Source organism: Embiotoca jacksoni, unplaced genomic scaffold (genome assembly GCF_022577435.1).
Source record: "Embiotoca jacksoni isolate LCO1_2020_lvr unplaced genomic scaffold, fEmbJac1.0.p SCAF_2, whole genome shotgun sequence".
NCBI lineage: Eukaryota > Metazoa > Chordata > Actinopteri > Embiotocidae > Embiotoca > Embiotoca jacksoni.
Genome location: NW_027185340.1, coordinates 24,936,822 through 24,953,297, shown reverse-complemented (window position 1 = coordinate 24,953,297; position 16,476 = coordinate 24,936,822). Strand labels below are relative to the sequence as shown.

The window sequence follows — 16,476 nt, the reverse complement described above, 5'->3', positions numbered from 1 at the left end:
AAGACAACATATCAAATGTTGAAAATTACAAACTTTTTTGTTTTATAAAAAATATCTGCTCATTTTGAATCTGACGGCAGCAACAGGTCTCTATAAAGTTGTTCCAGGATCATGTTCACCACTGTGTTGCATCACCTCTTCTTTTAACAACACTCTGGAAACATTTGGGAACTGAGGAGACCAGTTTCTGGAGTTTTGAAAGTGAAATATGGTCCCATTCTTGCCTGATAGAGGATTTCAGCTGCTCAACAGTTCAGGGTCTCCTTTGTTGTATTGTTCATGTCCTGATGCTCCAGATGTTTTCAATGATTGACAGGTCTGGACTGCAGGAGGCTAGTTTATCAGCGGACTCTTCTACTAGTGAGCCATGCTGTTGGAATATGTGCAGAATGTGGTTGGACGTTGTTCAGCTGAAATAAACAAGACCTTCCCTGAAAGAGACGTTGTCTGGATGGCAGCATATGTTGCTCCAAAACCTGAATATATCATTGAGCATTAATGCTTCCTTCCAGATGTTCAAGCTACCCATGCCATGTGCACTAATGCATCCTGTACCATCACAGATGCTGGCTTTAGAACTGAGCTGATAACAAGCTGGATGGTCCCTCTCCTCTTTAACCTGGAGGATGCAGCGTCCATGATTTCCAAACAGAATCTCAGATTGTGATCCATCAGACCTCAGGACAGTTTTCCACTTCACCTCAGTCCATCTTCAATGATCTCAGTCCAGAGAAGGCGGCGGTGTTTCTGGATCATGTTTCTATGTGGTTTCTTCTTTGGAGAGTTTTAACCTGCATTTGTGGACGCAGCGATGAACTGTGTTCACAGACGATGGTTTTCACAAGTGTTCCTGAGCCCATGCAGTGATTTCCACTCCAGAATAGTGGGTTTTTAATGCAGTGCTACCTGAGGGCCCAAAGATCACCACCATCCAATATTGGTTTCCAGCCTTGTCCCTTGTGTTCAGAGATTTCTCCAGATTCTCTGAATCTTTTAATGATATTATGAACCGTAGACGATGAAATCCACTAATTCTTTGTAGTTTTACGTTGAGGAACATTATTCTTAGATTGTTGAACTATTTTCCCAAACAGTCTTTCACAGAGTGGTGAACGTCTCCCCATCTTCACTGCTGATAGACTCTGCCTCTCTGAAATAATGTTTTTACATTCAATCATGTTACTGCTCTGTTGCCATGGTAACCTGATTAGTTGTCAGATGTTCAATGTTTTTTTTTTAGTCTTTACACAATTTGTCCAGTCTTTTGTTGACCCTGTCACAACCTTTTAGTGTTGCTGCCATCAAATTCAAAATGAGCAAGTATTTTTCATAAAATAATTCAATTTCTCAGTTTCAACATTTGATATGTTGTCTTTGGTCTATTTTCTATTAAATATTGGTTTCTGTAATTTGCAAAACATTGCATTCTGTTTTTATTGACATTTCACACAGCGTCCCAACTTTTTTGGAAACGCGGTTGTAAAACAACATCAGCAGAGTCTAAATTGTAAATTGTTTTGTGCTTTTGGAGCATTTCTTTCACCATCTTAAATAAGACACAAAGTCAAAATATGACTGTCATAAGAGGAAGTAACCTGTCAGAGTGTACAGGTGTTGGTACTTCTATGTTTCCTCCATCAGTTCATTAACAGCAAAGTGAAGTTGGCGTTTTTGCGATTTAACTCCAACTTCAGAGATTATTTTTAGCTTTTATTTCTATCTACGTATAGGTGTATAAATACCATACAGCGCATCCAAAATTACGTAAACAGTGGGTTAAAATTTCACTGTCTTGTTTGTCACCATGGTTACGGAGGGCTTTTTGTGCGTTTCATTTTGTTTAAATGTCTTGACTGTTTTTTCTTGGTTTTGAAAGTGTCAGAATTTATCATAATTTTCTGCCCTGAAATTTTCTGAATGATTTTGTAAACCCAGCCATCAGTGGTTCACTTGGTAATGAGTTTCTCTTCCAGCCCTCAGTGGTGGCGGGAGGTGATGAAGGCAGTGGACTGGGCTCGCCGGGCTGACCAGCTCTACCCATGTATCTACAGCCGGCTGGAGTTCGGTTTGAGCTGGGAGACCTCCACCCGTCAGCTGCTGGGCTATGAAGGCCTCCCTCCCCACTCCCCTCTCACTGGTCTGAACCTGAGGAGTACCGGGGCCCTGGGCCCGGTCCCGGTTCAATACCGTTACAATAGTCTAGTCTTCTGAACATAAAAACATGGACAAGTTTTTCCAAATCCTGTTGAGACATAAGTCCTCTAATCCTTGATATATTCTTCAAGTGATAGTAGGCTGATTTTGTAATTGTCTTGATATGGCTGTTCAGATTTAGGTCTGAGTCCATGACTATAGATTTCTGGGTTGGTTTGCGGTTTTTAGCATTAGTGATTGAAGCTGACTTTCAATCGTTCTTCCTCGGCACCAAAAACAATGACTTCTGTTTTATCTTTGTTTAACTCTGGCACATCCAGTTGTTGAATTGTTCAATGCATTTACAGCCCTTGTATGGGATTATAGTCCCCTGGTGATATAGTTATGTAAACATGTGTGTCGTCTGCATAATTATGATCATGATTATGAACACACTTTGTTGTTTTCCATCATCTGAGCTCGTGGAAGCATGTAGATGTTGAACAGAAGAGGCCCCAGAATTGAACCTTGGGGAACACCACGTCATTTTAGTCCGCTCTGCTGTGTTTTATCAGTCTAAACACAGACAGGAACTACTTTTCCTGCTGCCTGTCAGTCCTACCTGAAGCACAGCTCTGTACTTGTATGAGTCCTGAGAGTCTGTCTTATGGAGTGATGAGACTAAATCTGTCGGGACCCAAATGCCGGTGTGTCCGGGGTTGTAACACGTTCATGACTTGATGTCCTGTTGTGGGACGTTTGGCCGCCGCAGGAACCCGTAAACTGGACTGTGTGAGTGTCATCATGGAATCAGCGGACCACTCGGTAGAAGCTTGGTCAGCTTTGGCTTTCCAGACGATCTTCCCAGGTCAACCAGCCGATCTCAGTCAGAGTCCACTCCCCTTTAAGATCTTTTGCTCGAAACCAATTTGTATTAGTGATTCCATTTGTTGGAGGGCTTGAAGTTCAGAGGATGTTATTGTTCGATGCTGTTTTGGGGGGTGAACTATTTTTCGTCTTGACCTTTCTGAAGAAACCTTTATTTCTTGTTGGTACTACTGAGGCGTTCTTAAAGGGAACCTCCTATGTTCATTTTCATGTATGGTCATTTCTTCTTTATCTTCTCAGCAGTGTGGAGGGCGCTAAAGGACACTGTAAACCTGCTCACATCCTTTATTTGGATATTAAATCCATCCAAACATGTTCAAAGTTCAACAACAACATCCGCAGCAACAAAGATTACAGCCGGACGTCTGTTGGGTCGATATTCCATCATTAACTGCCTATTGGGAGACTTAACGATGGCTTTAATCTGTCAGTCACACGTTATATTCAAACATTTATTCTATATACATGTGGGAAATGCAAAATGTTGTTAGTAAAATGTTATTCTACTGTTGCCAAGCAACTGAGTGTTTCCCTCCCTGCACCGTCACACGTTACATTCAACTCATTATTACAAACTTAGAAACCTCAAATGTGCTGTACGCATGACAGAAAATATGAAAAAAACATAACGGGTTCTCTTTAAAACAATCTCTCGAGTCTGCATTATTATTGCATGTTTGATTTTTATTCACGTCACCAGAATGTATTGAGATGAAGGAGGATGGAAACCTTTTGATTTGCACTAAATGTTATGAAACATGAAATAAAGAGTTAATAGAGTTGCACTGTTTGGTAGTTTGCTGTGTGATTGAAGATGGTTCAAAAGAATAGAATAGACAACAGCTGATCCGATGTGTCTGCTGTTTACCTTCGGTACAGTGTTTTTTAAGTATTGTAGACCATGATGAGATAAAGTGTGAAACTTTCAGACTGCAATACAAGTTTATCTTTGGTCACATCCGACATGATGGTGAAGACAAACGACTCATCAGCTCAATAATGTCCTAATGTGGATTCCTTGGCGGAGGAGCTTTCCTCATTTCTACGTAGGTGGAGTTCTCACGATGTTTGGTGCTTTTCTGAAACACATAATCACAAAAGTAACACGAGTTAAAACAGGAATTCACATGGTTTAAATTAGCAGCTGTTTTTTTTTTGTTGCATGTTTTATTTGTGTGGTGATGTCATCGGTTTGTTAAATTGCTTTGCTTTCTGTACCTTTTTTTAAATTCATCATTCGTCCGTCACAGCTCCATGTAAATATTACATGCAGTAAATATACGTAGAGATATTTGGAGTCGTGAGTTAAAAACACAGCTCCTCACTGGTACAACTGTCAGCTGGAGGCGACACGGCGCTGCTTCTGTCTGATTCACACACAGGCCATAGAAAGACAGCGGTTGTAGCAGCTATTGTTTAAACATAGTATTCATATTTTAGTACATCGGTTATGTACCTGAAGTCACGTTCTGGTGCCCCAACGTAAGAAATGAAACGGTAAACTGGGGCCAAAGCAGAAAAGTACAACAGAGCAGTTGTCACCATGAGTTCTCCAACGTACACGGAGAGCCGCTCAGGACATCATGTCAGGAAACCAGAAGCAGGTTATGTTTGAATAACATTGTGACATCTAGAAGCACCACCTGCTGACCAGTCAGTCGTGTTGGCGTCAGCGGCCGGAGAAGATCTTGAAGTTTCACTGATCATCTTTATATATGCGATACAGATACGAGACGCTTTCACAGAAACGACCAGACAATGTGACACCAAGACACATGACAGAGAGAGAGTCAGATAATCACCTTGAGTTTGATGTAGATGGAGGTGATGACGCAGCTGTACAGGAACATCAGGGCCAGCAGACCAATCAGAATCCAGCTGAGCTGAAGAATGGGAGGGGTGGGGGGAGGGGGGGTACGCACTCCTCCTTTGTTTCCTGTTGACCTAATTATAAGCAGAGTGAGGTAGTTTCCTGTTTGTACTTTGATGTTGAGTCTTTATATTTAACACAAATTCACTTTTAAACAATGAACCAAGTGAACAACTCGCAATCCCACTTTATAACCAAGAACTGAATATTTAAAATAAGATAGATAAATTATTAAAACCACCCCAAAAAACTACGTTTCAAATGTACAGAGCCCCGGACAAAAACATTTTAATACTAAACCGAGGCCACAATTTATTACCTCGGTCCCACATTTTAATTAAGTCGTTCCATCATTTTAATTAATTTGTGCCCACGAGATAAGTTTATATAAAGACAGACAACACAACACAAGTCTTTCTCCTCTCAGCATAAAGTTCACTGAACCTGCTTCAACTGTCAGTTGACCAACTATAAAGTCGACAGCATCCTCAAACTTAGCATGTTGCTAACGATATAATCACCAGTTGACCTGGCCGACGTCTCCGGGCTCACGTACCTGGCAGCAGTTGGGTTGGTGCTCCTGTTTTGGTGTAATCCAGATCACCTTGTTTCACGGTGAACACACACTCATACGTCACCACCATGGCCTCCGGGCCGATGTTGCTTATGATGAAAATGTACCGGTTGTGATTTTCTTCATGCATGCTGATGTTCTCACAGGCTGTCATCCCCTTCTGGCAAAGCATCTGGGATTTGCCGTCTCTGGGAGTAAACACAAATATAACCCAGTTTTACTGTCTAATTTGTAATATGAGTAGTAAGTAAATAAGTAATACTTTAACAGTTTGGAAAATTGGTTTTCTTGTTATTATTTAGACACTGCATGCAGTTTGGGTTGAGCTAGCTAGCTTCAAATCGGTTTGTTGTGTTTTCTGTTTTCTTGTGAAAAAACTGATCTCATAGGTTGGTTGTGTGATCAGCTCATTACGATTATTGACTGGATATAAAAGTGTTCGTAGCTTCCAGGTCTATAAAATGAGGCGGATTCAGAAGTGTCTTAAGCTGCAATACCACCGAGTGCTACTTCTTTCTGGAGGTCCATCTGAAAATAATCCCTCATTCATTAGAAAAGAAGATTCAAAAATACCTGTTTTTGGGGGCGTGTCTGTTTGATTGACAGACCTGTGGTGCAGTCAGGTTACAGCCTGACCTCAGATGGTTCCCGCTTGATTAGGAGCCATAGTTATACTTCACTGTGACAACGCCGTCTAGTGGCCATGGTAATCATGAACAGAGTGACATAGAGCCACAACTGTTATGTTTTCATTAAAGCAGTCGCACCAAATATTTTCGACATTGTTACTGAGAGATTCAGCTTTTAACTCTAAATGTTCAGCTGACTTTCATAAAAGTATCTTCACAGGTGGTCTCAGACCTTTGTGGGGCAGTAAGGTGCATTTTTGGATGTTTAACAATAACTCTTCAACCACCTCACAAATAACGATATGAACATCGACCTAAGAGGCCTTTTATCAGGGCTGAGTTCTGTTAGTTACATTTATCTAATTATGTTTAAGATGGTGATGACTACAAAAAGAGGCATCAAGGATCAACTCCCTTAATCAGTCCCTTCAGGATTTCAGTTTCTTTTGTGATAATTTTTTTTTAAATTATTTTGCATGTAATTTGCAGTTTTAAGGGATTTTTTTTTGCAGAAAATTGCGGGAATTTGAAAAGTCAAAAAAGAAAAATGTGATTTTTTTTTTTAATGCAGAACGTTTCATTTGGTGATGAGAAAACAAGAGCAGAGCCTTTCTGATTGTAAATGAGGAGTTATTTTTGTTAATGAAGTGAGTTTTGTCTCAAAAAACTTCCTTTATGCCATTAAAACTTTCAGCACAGATTTTGCTGATGACATTTTTTGTGAAAAAATTGTGGGAATTTTAAAAAATTGCAAGCTGCCTAAAAAAATTGTGCAGTTTGCTTGAATTAATGTTAATTATTGCGATCGCAAGATCATGATTTCCTGGACTGACTGCTCGACTTTTGCACCTTATAAGCCACCTTTCTACCATCACATGAATAACAGTAGTTTAATGACAGCAGGATACGCACGGGGAGACTGCGTTGAGTCGAACATCTTGAACAGAGCCGACCTGCGCGTTGTGTTCACAGCTGATCAAGGCTAACGGGTTTACAATGCTGTTGGGTGGCTGGATCACCTGAAAATCTGCTGGATGAAAAAAATTCAACTGAAGTTAGAAACATCTCATCCAGTTTAAAAGTTCATGTCTCTTCTGCTTGTTCATTTTGAGTATAATTGTTTCATTAGCCTATTAAACGTCACGATTTAATATTTATTCAGTTTGCTAATGTCCAGACTGAGTTCATGTCAGAAATATAAATATCTACGAAGGATTTTAATTTTAGGTTTTGTACAAAAGGCATATGTGAATCAACTGGTCATCATTCAGGATTATTTTGATTATTAAGTAAATAAATATCTTGTTATCAATATAGTAAACAAGTGTAACAGTGAAATGTTTGAAATAACAGTAAATAGTTGTTTTGGAGTCCTACCATGAACCGAGTGGAAGATGAAGCTGAGGATGGTGACAAAGATGTTGAAGCTGCCAGCTGCCATGTCAGCGTTTTTGATCTGTGTTGCATGACGACAAGAAAACGAAAACAGCCGGACCTAAAAGCCAATCACATCACACCTTGTTCAAACTCCATCTCTTTTATGAAACCGATCCTCCCCATTGACTTTGTGATGTTTCTGTGGGTAGATCTCTTTCCTGCTGCTCATGCAAGTTACTTATTTTCTCGTTTTTTTTCACAAACCAATAGAGTTTCAGTTTGACCACATCCTGGATTGCAGGAAATATAAATGTTGTTTCTCTCTATATAATCATGTTTTCATTTATACGTCTTTGGTGTGTTGACTTTTCTGAGAAGGTGTTGTGTGTGTGTTGTACTCCGGTAGTTAACCGGTCATCAGACGACCCCGAGCAGCACGATGCTGACGCTCAGCTCCTGGTGTCATGTTGGAAACGTCAACACAGCTAATTCATAGAACACTAGAATCTGAATATTTGTCTGGGACGCTGTCTGATCATTCACCTTTGACTCGATCTATTTCGGTGCCAGAAAAAACAGCAAACCAATATAGATGGCACCTGAACCCTACTCTCCTTCATAGACCAGACTTTTGCCAGTTTATTACTAGTTAGTAAGATGGTGCCGTGCTCGTGGCAGCTTGTTACAGCAGCTCCCCCAAGTGTCTTTTGTTTTAAGTATTTTTCTTTCTTTCTCCTCTTCGGAGTTGTTTTTTTCTTTCACGTGTGTTAAGTGACGGTCAGACAATGTAACTTTTCCACTTTTCTGGTGGCTCTTCTACTTTTTTCCTTCTTTGTAACGGAGAGCTACGCACAGCGGACTGGGGCCATTGTTTACTCTCGTGATCAGCTGATCACGCTGAGTAGACCTCTACTGCTGCTGCCCGGAGCGAGGCCTGAAATCCTGGACGAACTTCGGAGAAGACGTCGGGGTTGCAGAGCTGGAGCTCAACTGAAGGCGAAAAGGAGGAAATATAAACCATCGGTACCGGCGATCTTAATGGGGAACGTGAGGTCGTTGGGCAATAAGACTGATGAGCTCGGTGCGCTGGTAAAGACCCAGCGGGAATACCGGGAGTGCAGCATCATGTGTTTCACCGAGACAAGCATCCCGGTGCATTTTTGTTAGTTACTGGAGACTTTAACCAGTCTGGATAAAGTACTGCCAACTTTACACCAGTATGTGAACTGCCCCACACGGAACAATAAAACTCTGGACTTACTGTATGCTAATGCCATGGATGCATACAGTACTACTGCCCTTCCCCCCCTTGGTAGATCAGACCACAACCTGGTCCTGCTGACTCCAAAGTATGTTCCTCTGGTGCAGAGGCAGCCTGTGACCACCAGGACTGTGAGGAGGTGGACACAGGAGGGTAAAGAAGCCCTGCAGGACTGCTTTGAGTCCACAGACTGGGATGTGCTGTGTGGACCACATGGGGAGGACATCAACAGCAGGACGGACTGTATCACAGAATACATTAAATTCTGTGAACACACCACCGCACCATCCCGGACTGTAAAATGCTTCCCCAACAATAAGCCGTGGATCACCAGTGACCTGAAAGTTCTTCTTAACAAGAAGAAAGCAGCCTTCAGGTCTGGGGACAGGGAGGAGCTCAGGAGAGTGCAGCGCCACCTGAAGGAGAAGATGAGAGAGTGCAAGGACTCCTACAGGAGGAAGCTGGAGGCCAAACTCCAGCAGAACAACGTGAGGGAGGTGTGGACCAGTATGAAGGAGATTACTGGGTTCAAGGGGAGAGAGAGACAACCAGGGGGAACCTGGAGAGGAACAACGAGGGGGAACCTGGAGAGGAACAACCAGGGGGAACCTGGAGAGGTCCAATGAGCTAAACTGTTTCTTCAACAGGTTTAGTTCACCACCCTCATCTGTCTCCTCCACACCTCACACCTCCCAAACACCTCTGCTGTCCCCCCCGGTGAGCTGCATGGACACAGAGTCCTCAACTCCAAAGGGCTCTTCCTCCATCGACACCTTGACCCCCCCACACCCCCTCACCCCCCTCTCTGTGACGACTGGCCAGGTTAGGAGACAGCTGGAGAGACTCCACCAGCGCAAGGCTGCAGGACCTGACAGCATCAGCCCCGGGGTCCTGAAGACCTGCGCCGTCCAGCTGGCTGAGGTCCTACAACACCTCTTCAACCTGAGCCTGAAGCAGGAGGAGGTCCCGGTGCTGTGGAAGACGTCCTGCCTGGTTCCTGTACCGAAGAAGACGACTCCATCCGGTCTCAACGACTACCGACCGGTTGCCCTCACATCTCATGTGATGAAGGTGCTGGAGAGGCTGGTCTTGGCCCACCTCAGACCGCTGGTGAAATCTTCTCTGGACCCTCTGCAATTTGCATACCAGCCTCATGTGGGAGTGGACGACGCCATCATCTACCTGCTGCAACGAGCTCAGTCTCACCTGGATGGAACCGGTGACTCTGTGAGAATCACTTTCTTTGATTTCTCCAGTGCATTTAACACCATCCAACCACTGCTGCTGAGGGAGAAGCTGCGGGTGGTGGGGGTGGACACGTCCACCGTCTCCTGGATCAATGACTACCTGACAGGCAGACCACAGTTTGTCCGTCTGGGCGGTGTGCTGTCTGATACGGTGGTCAGTGGTACTGGAGCTCCTCAGGGAACTGTTCTGTCTCCCTTCCTGTTCACCTTCTACACCACTGACTTCCAGAACAACTCAGAGTCAAGACATCTGCAGAAGTTCTCTGATGACTCTGCAGTGGTAGGATGTATAAGGGATGGACGGGAGGATGAGTACAGGGCAGTAGTGGAGGACTTTGTGGAGTGGGCAGGAAGAAATCACCTGCTCCTGAACGTGGCCAAGACCAGAGAGATGGTGGTCGACTTCAGGAGGAAGACGACGGCTCCACAACCGCTGAGAGTTCTGGGAGAGGAGGTGGACATGGTGGAGGAGTACAAGTACCTGGTGTCTCCATGACAACAGACTGAACTGGAAGACCAACATCAACACTGTCTACAAGAAGGTGATGAGTCGACTCTTTTTCTTGAGGAAACTTCGATCCTTCAATGTGTGCAGCAAGATGTTGGAGATGTTCTACCATCTGTTGTGGCCAGTGAACTGTACTTCTAGTAGTCTGCTGGGGGGGAGAGGAAAGGGGGGGGGGGGGCATTGGAGCCGGAGACACCAACAGACTTAACAAACTGGTTAAGAAGGCCGGCTCCATCATTGGCTGCAAACTGGACAGTCTGGAAAAGGTGGTGGAGAGGAGGACGCTGAGGAAACTATTATCCATATTGGATAATCCTGACCACCCTCTCCACCACCTGCTGCAGGGACAGAGGAGGACGTTCTCCTAAAGACTCCTCCAGCTCCGCTGTCACAAGGACAGATAAAGGAGATCATTCCAGATACAGGAGATCATTCCAGATACAAGAGATCATTCCAGATACAGGAGATCATTCCTGATACAGGAGATCATTCCAGATACAGGAGATCATTCCAGATACAGGAGATCATTCCTGATACAGGAGATCATTCCAGATACAGGAGATCATTCCAGATACAAGAGATCATTCCAGATACAGGAGATCATTCCAGATACAGGAGATCATTCCAGATACAGGAGATCATTCCTGATACAGGAGATCATTCCAGATACAGGAGATCATTCCTGATACAGGAGATCATTCCAGATACAGGAGATCATTCCTGATACAGGAGATCATTCCAGATACAAGAGATCATTCCAGATACAGGAGATCATTCCTGATACAGGAGATCATTCCAGATACAGGAGATCATTCCTGTCCACCGCAATAAGACTGTACAATAACTCACCTCTGGCAAAATCCATCACACAACAATAAAACCGTTGTCTGTCTGTTTTCTTGTTTGTTTAAATCTTTGCACTATTGTTTAGTTAGTTTTAATTTAATGTAATTATTCTATTTCATTTTATTGTATATACTGTGCATTTTTATATTTAATATTTTACTGTTGTTTTATTTCTTTCCTGTATCTATAAATGCTGCTGTAGCGAAAAAATTTCCCCTTGGGGATTAATAAAGTATCTATCTATCTATCTATCTATCTATCTATCTATCTATCTATCTATCTATTAGATGCTGAAAAGGCTTTTGATAGGCTAGAGTGGCCATATTTATTCAAAGTTTTGGGAAAGTTTGGATTTGGTCATTTGTTTATGGACTGGGTGAAAATTACCACGAATGGACAGACTTCGACAGCATTTTCCCTTGAGTCGATTGAGTCGACAGGGCTGTCCTCTGTCTCCAGGACTCTCTGTCTCCAGGACTCTGTCTGCAGGATTCTCTGTTTCCAGGACTCTCTGTCTGCAGGACTCTCTGTCTCCAGGACTCTCTGTCCTGGCTATAGAACCACTTGCTGAAGCAATTAGACGGGATCCAGATATAAAGGGGTTCAGAGTGGACCAAATAAATCATAAAATTAATCTCCTGTGAGATGATGTAATTTTGTATCTAACAGACCCAGTTAACTCTCTCACTAAATTACAGACGCTACTAAACACCTATGGTGACCAAATTATTCCACTAACAAACTTTGATGAAACTGAACACCAACAAACAACCCTGTGGCTATAAGTGGCTCCCAAATATTAAATATCTTGGAATAACTATAGATAAGAATCTTAAAAATCTGTTCAAACTTAATTAGCTCCCATTGCTGAGTTAAATCGGGGACAATCTACGCAGATGGATGAATCTACCCATTACTCTAATTGGTCGAATAAACTGTGTGAAAATGAATATTCTCCCGAGGTTGCAGTATCTTTTCCGGTCCTTACCCATTCCATTACCTCAAACTTTTTTAAAACCCTCAAACACGTTAGACAGTTTTTATGGAACTGTAAACTACCCAGGGTATCAATGGAAAAATTAACATGGGATTATATCGAGGAGGCTTTCGACTACCCGATTTTAAAAAATATTATTTATCAGCCCAGATGCGATCTATTTTGTTATTTTTCTACTGTGATTTTGTCCCCTCTTAGATACAAATTGCACTCCATCCTTTGAAAGTAGAAACCTCCAGTGATTTTATTTATAAATGGAACTCTAAAACCGTATCCAACAGGACAGACAATCCTATTTTGAAACATTTTATTAAAATATGGTATGAAGTTCACAAAAATATGGGACTGTCCCCCAAAACTCCTCTAAGACAAAATGAACTTATACCCATGACTCTAAATAACAAGATTCTGGGGACCTGGCATGATAGAGGAATCCAGCAGCTGGAAGATTGATTTGAAAAAGGACTTCTCATGCCTTTTGAACAATTGAAGAGAAAGTATGACTTGTCCAGTAGAACTTTCTTTTGTTACCTCCAGTTCAGATCTTTTTTGAGAACCAACCTGGACCCTGGAATGACTCGACCTGTCTTAACTAACCTGGAAAAATTGCTTCATGAGGGAAATGTGTACAAATGTATTTCTAAAATGTTCTCCATGTGGCTGAATGAGGGCCCAAAGCCAGGACTACGCAGATCCAGGATGAGATGGGAGTCAGACTTGAATATAACAATTGATGAACAACTCTGGTCAGATTTATGTCAGAACAGTTACGGTTAATGCTTGGTACAGACTTGGTCATTATAATTTTCTTCATCAACTGTACTTCACCCCTCAGAAGCTACATAAATCCAAACCTGAACTGTCAGAAATGTGTTTCAGATGTGGTTTAGAGGTCGGCTCCTTCCTACACTGTACCTGGCTTTGCACAAAGGTGAGAACCTTCTGGCATGACTTTTGGAATATCTTGACTGTCGATCACAGGGGTCACCTTCCCGTTAGACCCTGAGCTGTGTCTACTGGGAAATTTCACAACTTTTAACAGATCTTTAACGAAGCCCCAAATTAAACTTGCAGAAATTGCTTTGTGTGTGGCCAGGAAATGTAAAGCAATGACATGGAAGTCTGATTCCCCTCTTCTCATCGACAGATGGTCTGTGGAAATGAACAATTGTATCCCTTTTGAGAAGATTACATACGGTCTCAGGAAAAGACATAATTTACTTTTGGAAATCTGGCAGCCTTATTTGGAGTACATGGGTACAACACTAACAGTGCCATAGGACTGTAACTATTTGGAGCTTTGAGCGATAATGTACACTGTGTCATTGCAGGATCTCTTAGTGTTGTGCCACTCTATGCACTGACCTTTTTCTTTTTTTTGTTTGTTTTTGTTTTGTTTGGGTGGGGGGAATTATTATTATCATTATTATTAGTTGTTGTTTTTGCTTACTTAATTTTATTTAATTTATTTGTGAATTTTCCTTTCTTAATTTATGTAATTTTCTGTAATGTTTAATGTTTTGTATTCAGTATGCTCTGCACATTCTCTTGCATTGTTAAAATATTTGGGAAAAATAAAAAATAAAATATTTTTAAAAAAAGAAGGCAGCTGACCCCATGGGGGTGTTTGAAGATTGAGAATTTATCGACGACATGTTGGACAGTTTGTGGTTTCCCACATTCACAGAGATCCGTGGCAGATACTCCGATCTTATAAAGATAGCGTCGGGTCTTGTCTGTTGAGGTTGAGCCAGACATCCCACGGCGGGTCGATGGCTTGGTGGACAGTCGATGACCTTCCTCAGTGTGGATGTTGAAGTGGACCGTTGCTTGATTTCAAGAGTCAAGGATCTGACGAGAGTGGAGGGCTCATGGTGGGGAGTCGCCCAGCTTCAGTAGGGAAGTGTCTGCGTGACTCTGTGAGGGGTGCAGTCAGCAGGCGGGGGAGTCCTGGACTCTTGCATGTGGGATGCTGGACAGGATGGGGAGGAACTCAACGGGCTCCACTGATGAGCATCATGGCGGCGTTCAGCACTACATCAATGGTGGCCGTGTGCCTGCTGTGACTCCTTACAGGTGCAGAATGACTGCGATGTATAAAACCGTGCACACACACCTGCAGGCAGTGTTCCCTTCATAAATCACAATCCAGGTGGAAATGTACACGTAGATGAGCCTCATATCCGCCTCCAACACGTCCACATTCAACCATCAACGGTCCACGCAGAGAATATTATGAAGGTTGATGCATATAAAAGGATCCATGTGGCTCAGTGGTTCTGTGGTGAACCGGGTCAACGGAGAGGGAAACCAGGAAATAGAAGTGTTCTGACAGAGATGGAGGTGTTTGTGGACCAGCTGGAGGATGTGAAGCTCAGACTGTTCGGTGGTCATGTGGGGTCCCAAACAGAATAAAATGCAGCATGGTGACGTGATGCTGCTGCAGTGGTAGAAGTTCCACTGCCGTGTCGCCATGGAAACACGTCTACACACAACACCTGCAGTAAACTACACAATGTGAGAAGATAGAAGATTTAACTTCATTAATTTGAGACTATTAATCCCACAGTGGGGAAATTTACTCATCACAGCAGCATAGAAAAAGACCAAAAAAAGTGCACAAAATATGAACAAATTTACAAATACTTTACTATAAATCGGAAATAAGATATGTGAAAAAAATTAAATAAGAGCAATGAATAAAAAATACACACACAAAAACAAATAAAAATGAATATAAATAAATACAGTTTGGAATGATGAATGTAAAGTGACAGGTGCTGTGGAATGAAATGACCAGTGCAGCATTATTTTATTGTGGTATTGAAAAGTCCGACAGCCATCGGAACAAACGACCTGCAGGTGGCGCTCCTTCCAGTGAGTGTGCAGCAGTCTGAAGGAGCTGCTTAAAGCTCCTACAGCCTCATTCAGGATGAGAGATGTTGTCCATGATCCATGTCAGCTTGGCTAACATCCTCCTCTCCCCACCTCCTCTATGGAGTCCAGAGGACTGTCCAGGACAGAGCCGCCCTTTGGACCAGCTTGTTCAGTCGTCTCCTGTCCCTCTCTGTTCCTGTACAGCTCCAGCAGATCGCTGCATACAAGATGACCGACGCCACCACAGAGTCGTAGAACGTCCTCAGCAGAGTCCTGCAGACTCCGAAGGACCTCAGTCTTCTCAGCAGATGGAGTCGACTCTAGTCCTTCTTAATTGAAGAGGACATCCCTGTTGTCCGACCGGTCCAGTTTATTGTTGAGGTGAACACCCAGGAATTTATACGTGTCCACAATGTCAATGTCCAATCCCTGGATGTTCATCGGTGGAATTGGTGTTTCCTTCCTGTGGAAATCAATCAGCATCTCCTTCGTCTTCCTGGCGTTAATCCGGAGGTGATTGAGATCAACAGCAGTGGACGAAGTCAGCGATGACCTCCCTGGACTCCAGATCGTTCCCTTCTGATACACGTCCAACGATGGCTGTATCATCAGAGAACATCTGGATGTTTCAGCTGTTAGTGTTGTACCTGAAGTCTGAGGTGTTCAGGGAGAACAGGAAGGGGGAGAGCACCGTGCCCTGCGGGACCCCCGTGCTGCAGACACACACTCCGAGCACCCGTACCATAATACCACGGATAGTCACGCAATCACAATCCTAGCGGTGGCTAGCTGGACCGGTTTGATTTGAACACATGACACGGTGCTAAAATGTTAAAAACACATGAGTCCATGGATATCTTTGTTCATCAGATATCTTTGTTCCAACCAGACTGAGCTAGCTGAGCAGTTTAGTGTTTCTATGTTCTGTATTTATTCAGTTGGAGACTAGAAATCCTCTCTGTTGCTAGGTGGTTGCTAAGGGTCGGACTACTTCTGAAGTCTAAGGTGTACAGGGAGAACAGGAAGGGGGAGAGCACAGTGCCCTGCAGGACCCCTGTGCTGCAGATCACCACATCAGATATACAGTTGTGAAGTCTCACATACTGCGGTCTGTTGGTGAGATAGTCGATGGTCCATGCTGTCAGGCGGCCGTCCACTGCAGCTCCCTCCGGCAGTGATGGCTGTGTGGTGGTGAACACCCTGAGGAAATCAAAGAACATGACCCTCAGTGCTGCCAGTGTTCTCCAGGTGAGAGAGGGATTTGTGCAG

At 43.2% G+C, this 16,476-nt stretch overlaps 1 protein-coding gene and 1 long non-coding RNA gene across 3 annotated transcripts in view; one reads left to right on the top strand and one right to left on the bottom strand.

Annotated features, from left to right (window-relative positions):
- Positions 1-3,806, top strand: part of parp4 (poly (ADP-ribose) polymerase family, member 4) — a 39,789-nt gene extending 35,983 nt beyond the window's left edge. The window contains exon 36 of the mRNA XM_069155187.1: positions 1,974-3,806. Coding sequence (XP_069011288.1) covers positions 1,974-2,211 — 238 coding nt within the window. The 3' untranslated portion in view covers positions 2,212-3,806. The remainder of the gene's footprint in view (positions 1-1,973) is intronic.
- LOC138201575 (uncharacterized) lies at positions 3,795-7,537 on the bottom strand. Of its 2 annotated transcripts, none has more exons than XR_011178495.1 (5): positions 7,472-7,537; positions 7,007-7,124; positions 5,448-5,653; positions 4,824-4,965; positions 3,795-4,100 (listed from the first exon to the last, which is right to left on the bottom strand). It is a non-coding gene; the product is annotated as an uncharacterized lncRNA (long non-coding RNA). The 2 variants fall into 2 exon arrangements; XR_011178496.1 differs by having other exon boundaries at positions 7,007-7,121; positions 7,472-7,536.
- Positions 7,538-16,476: the final 8,939 nt, after the last annotated feature.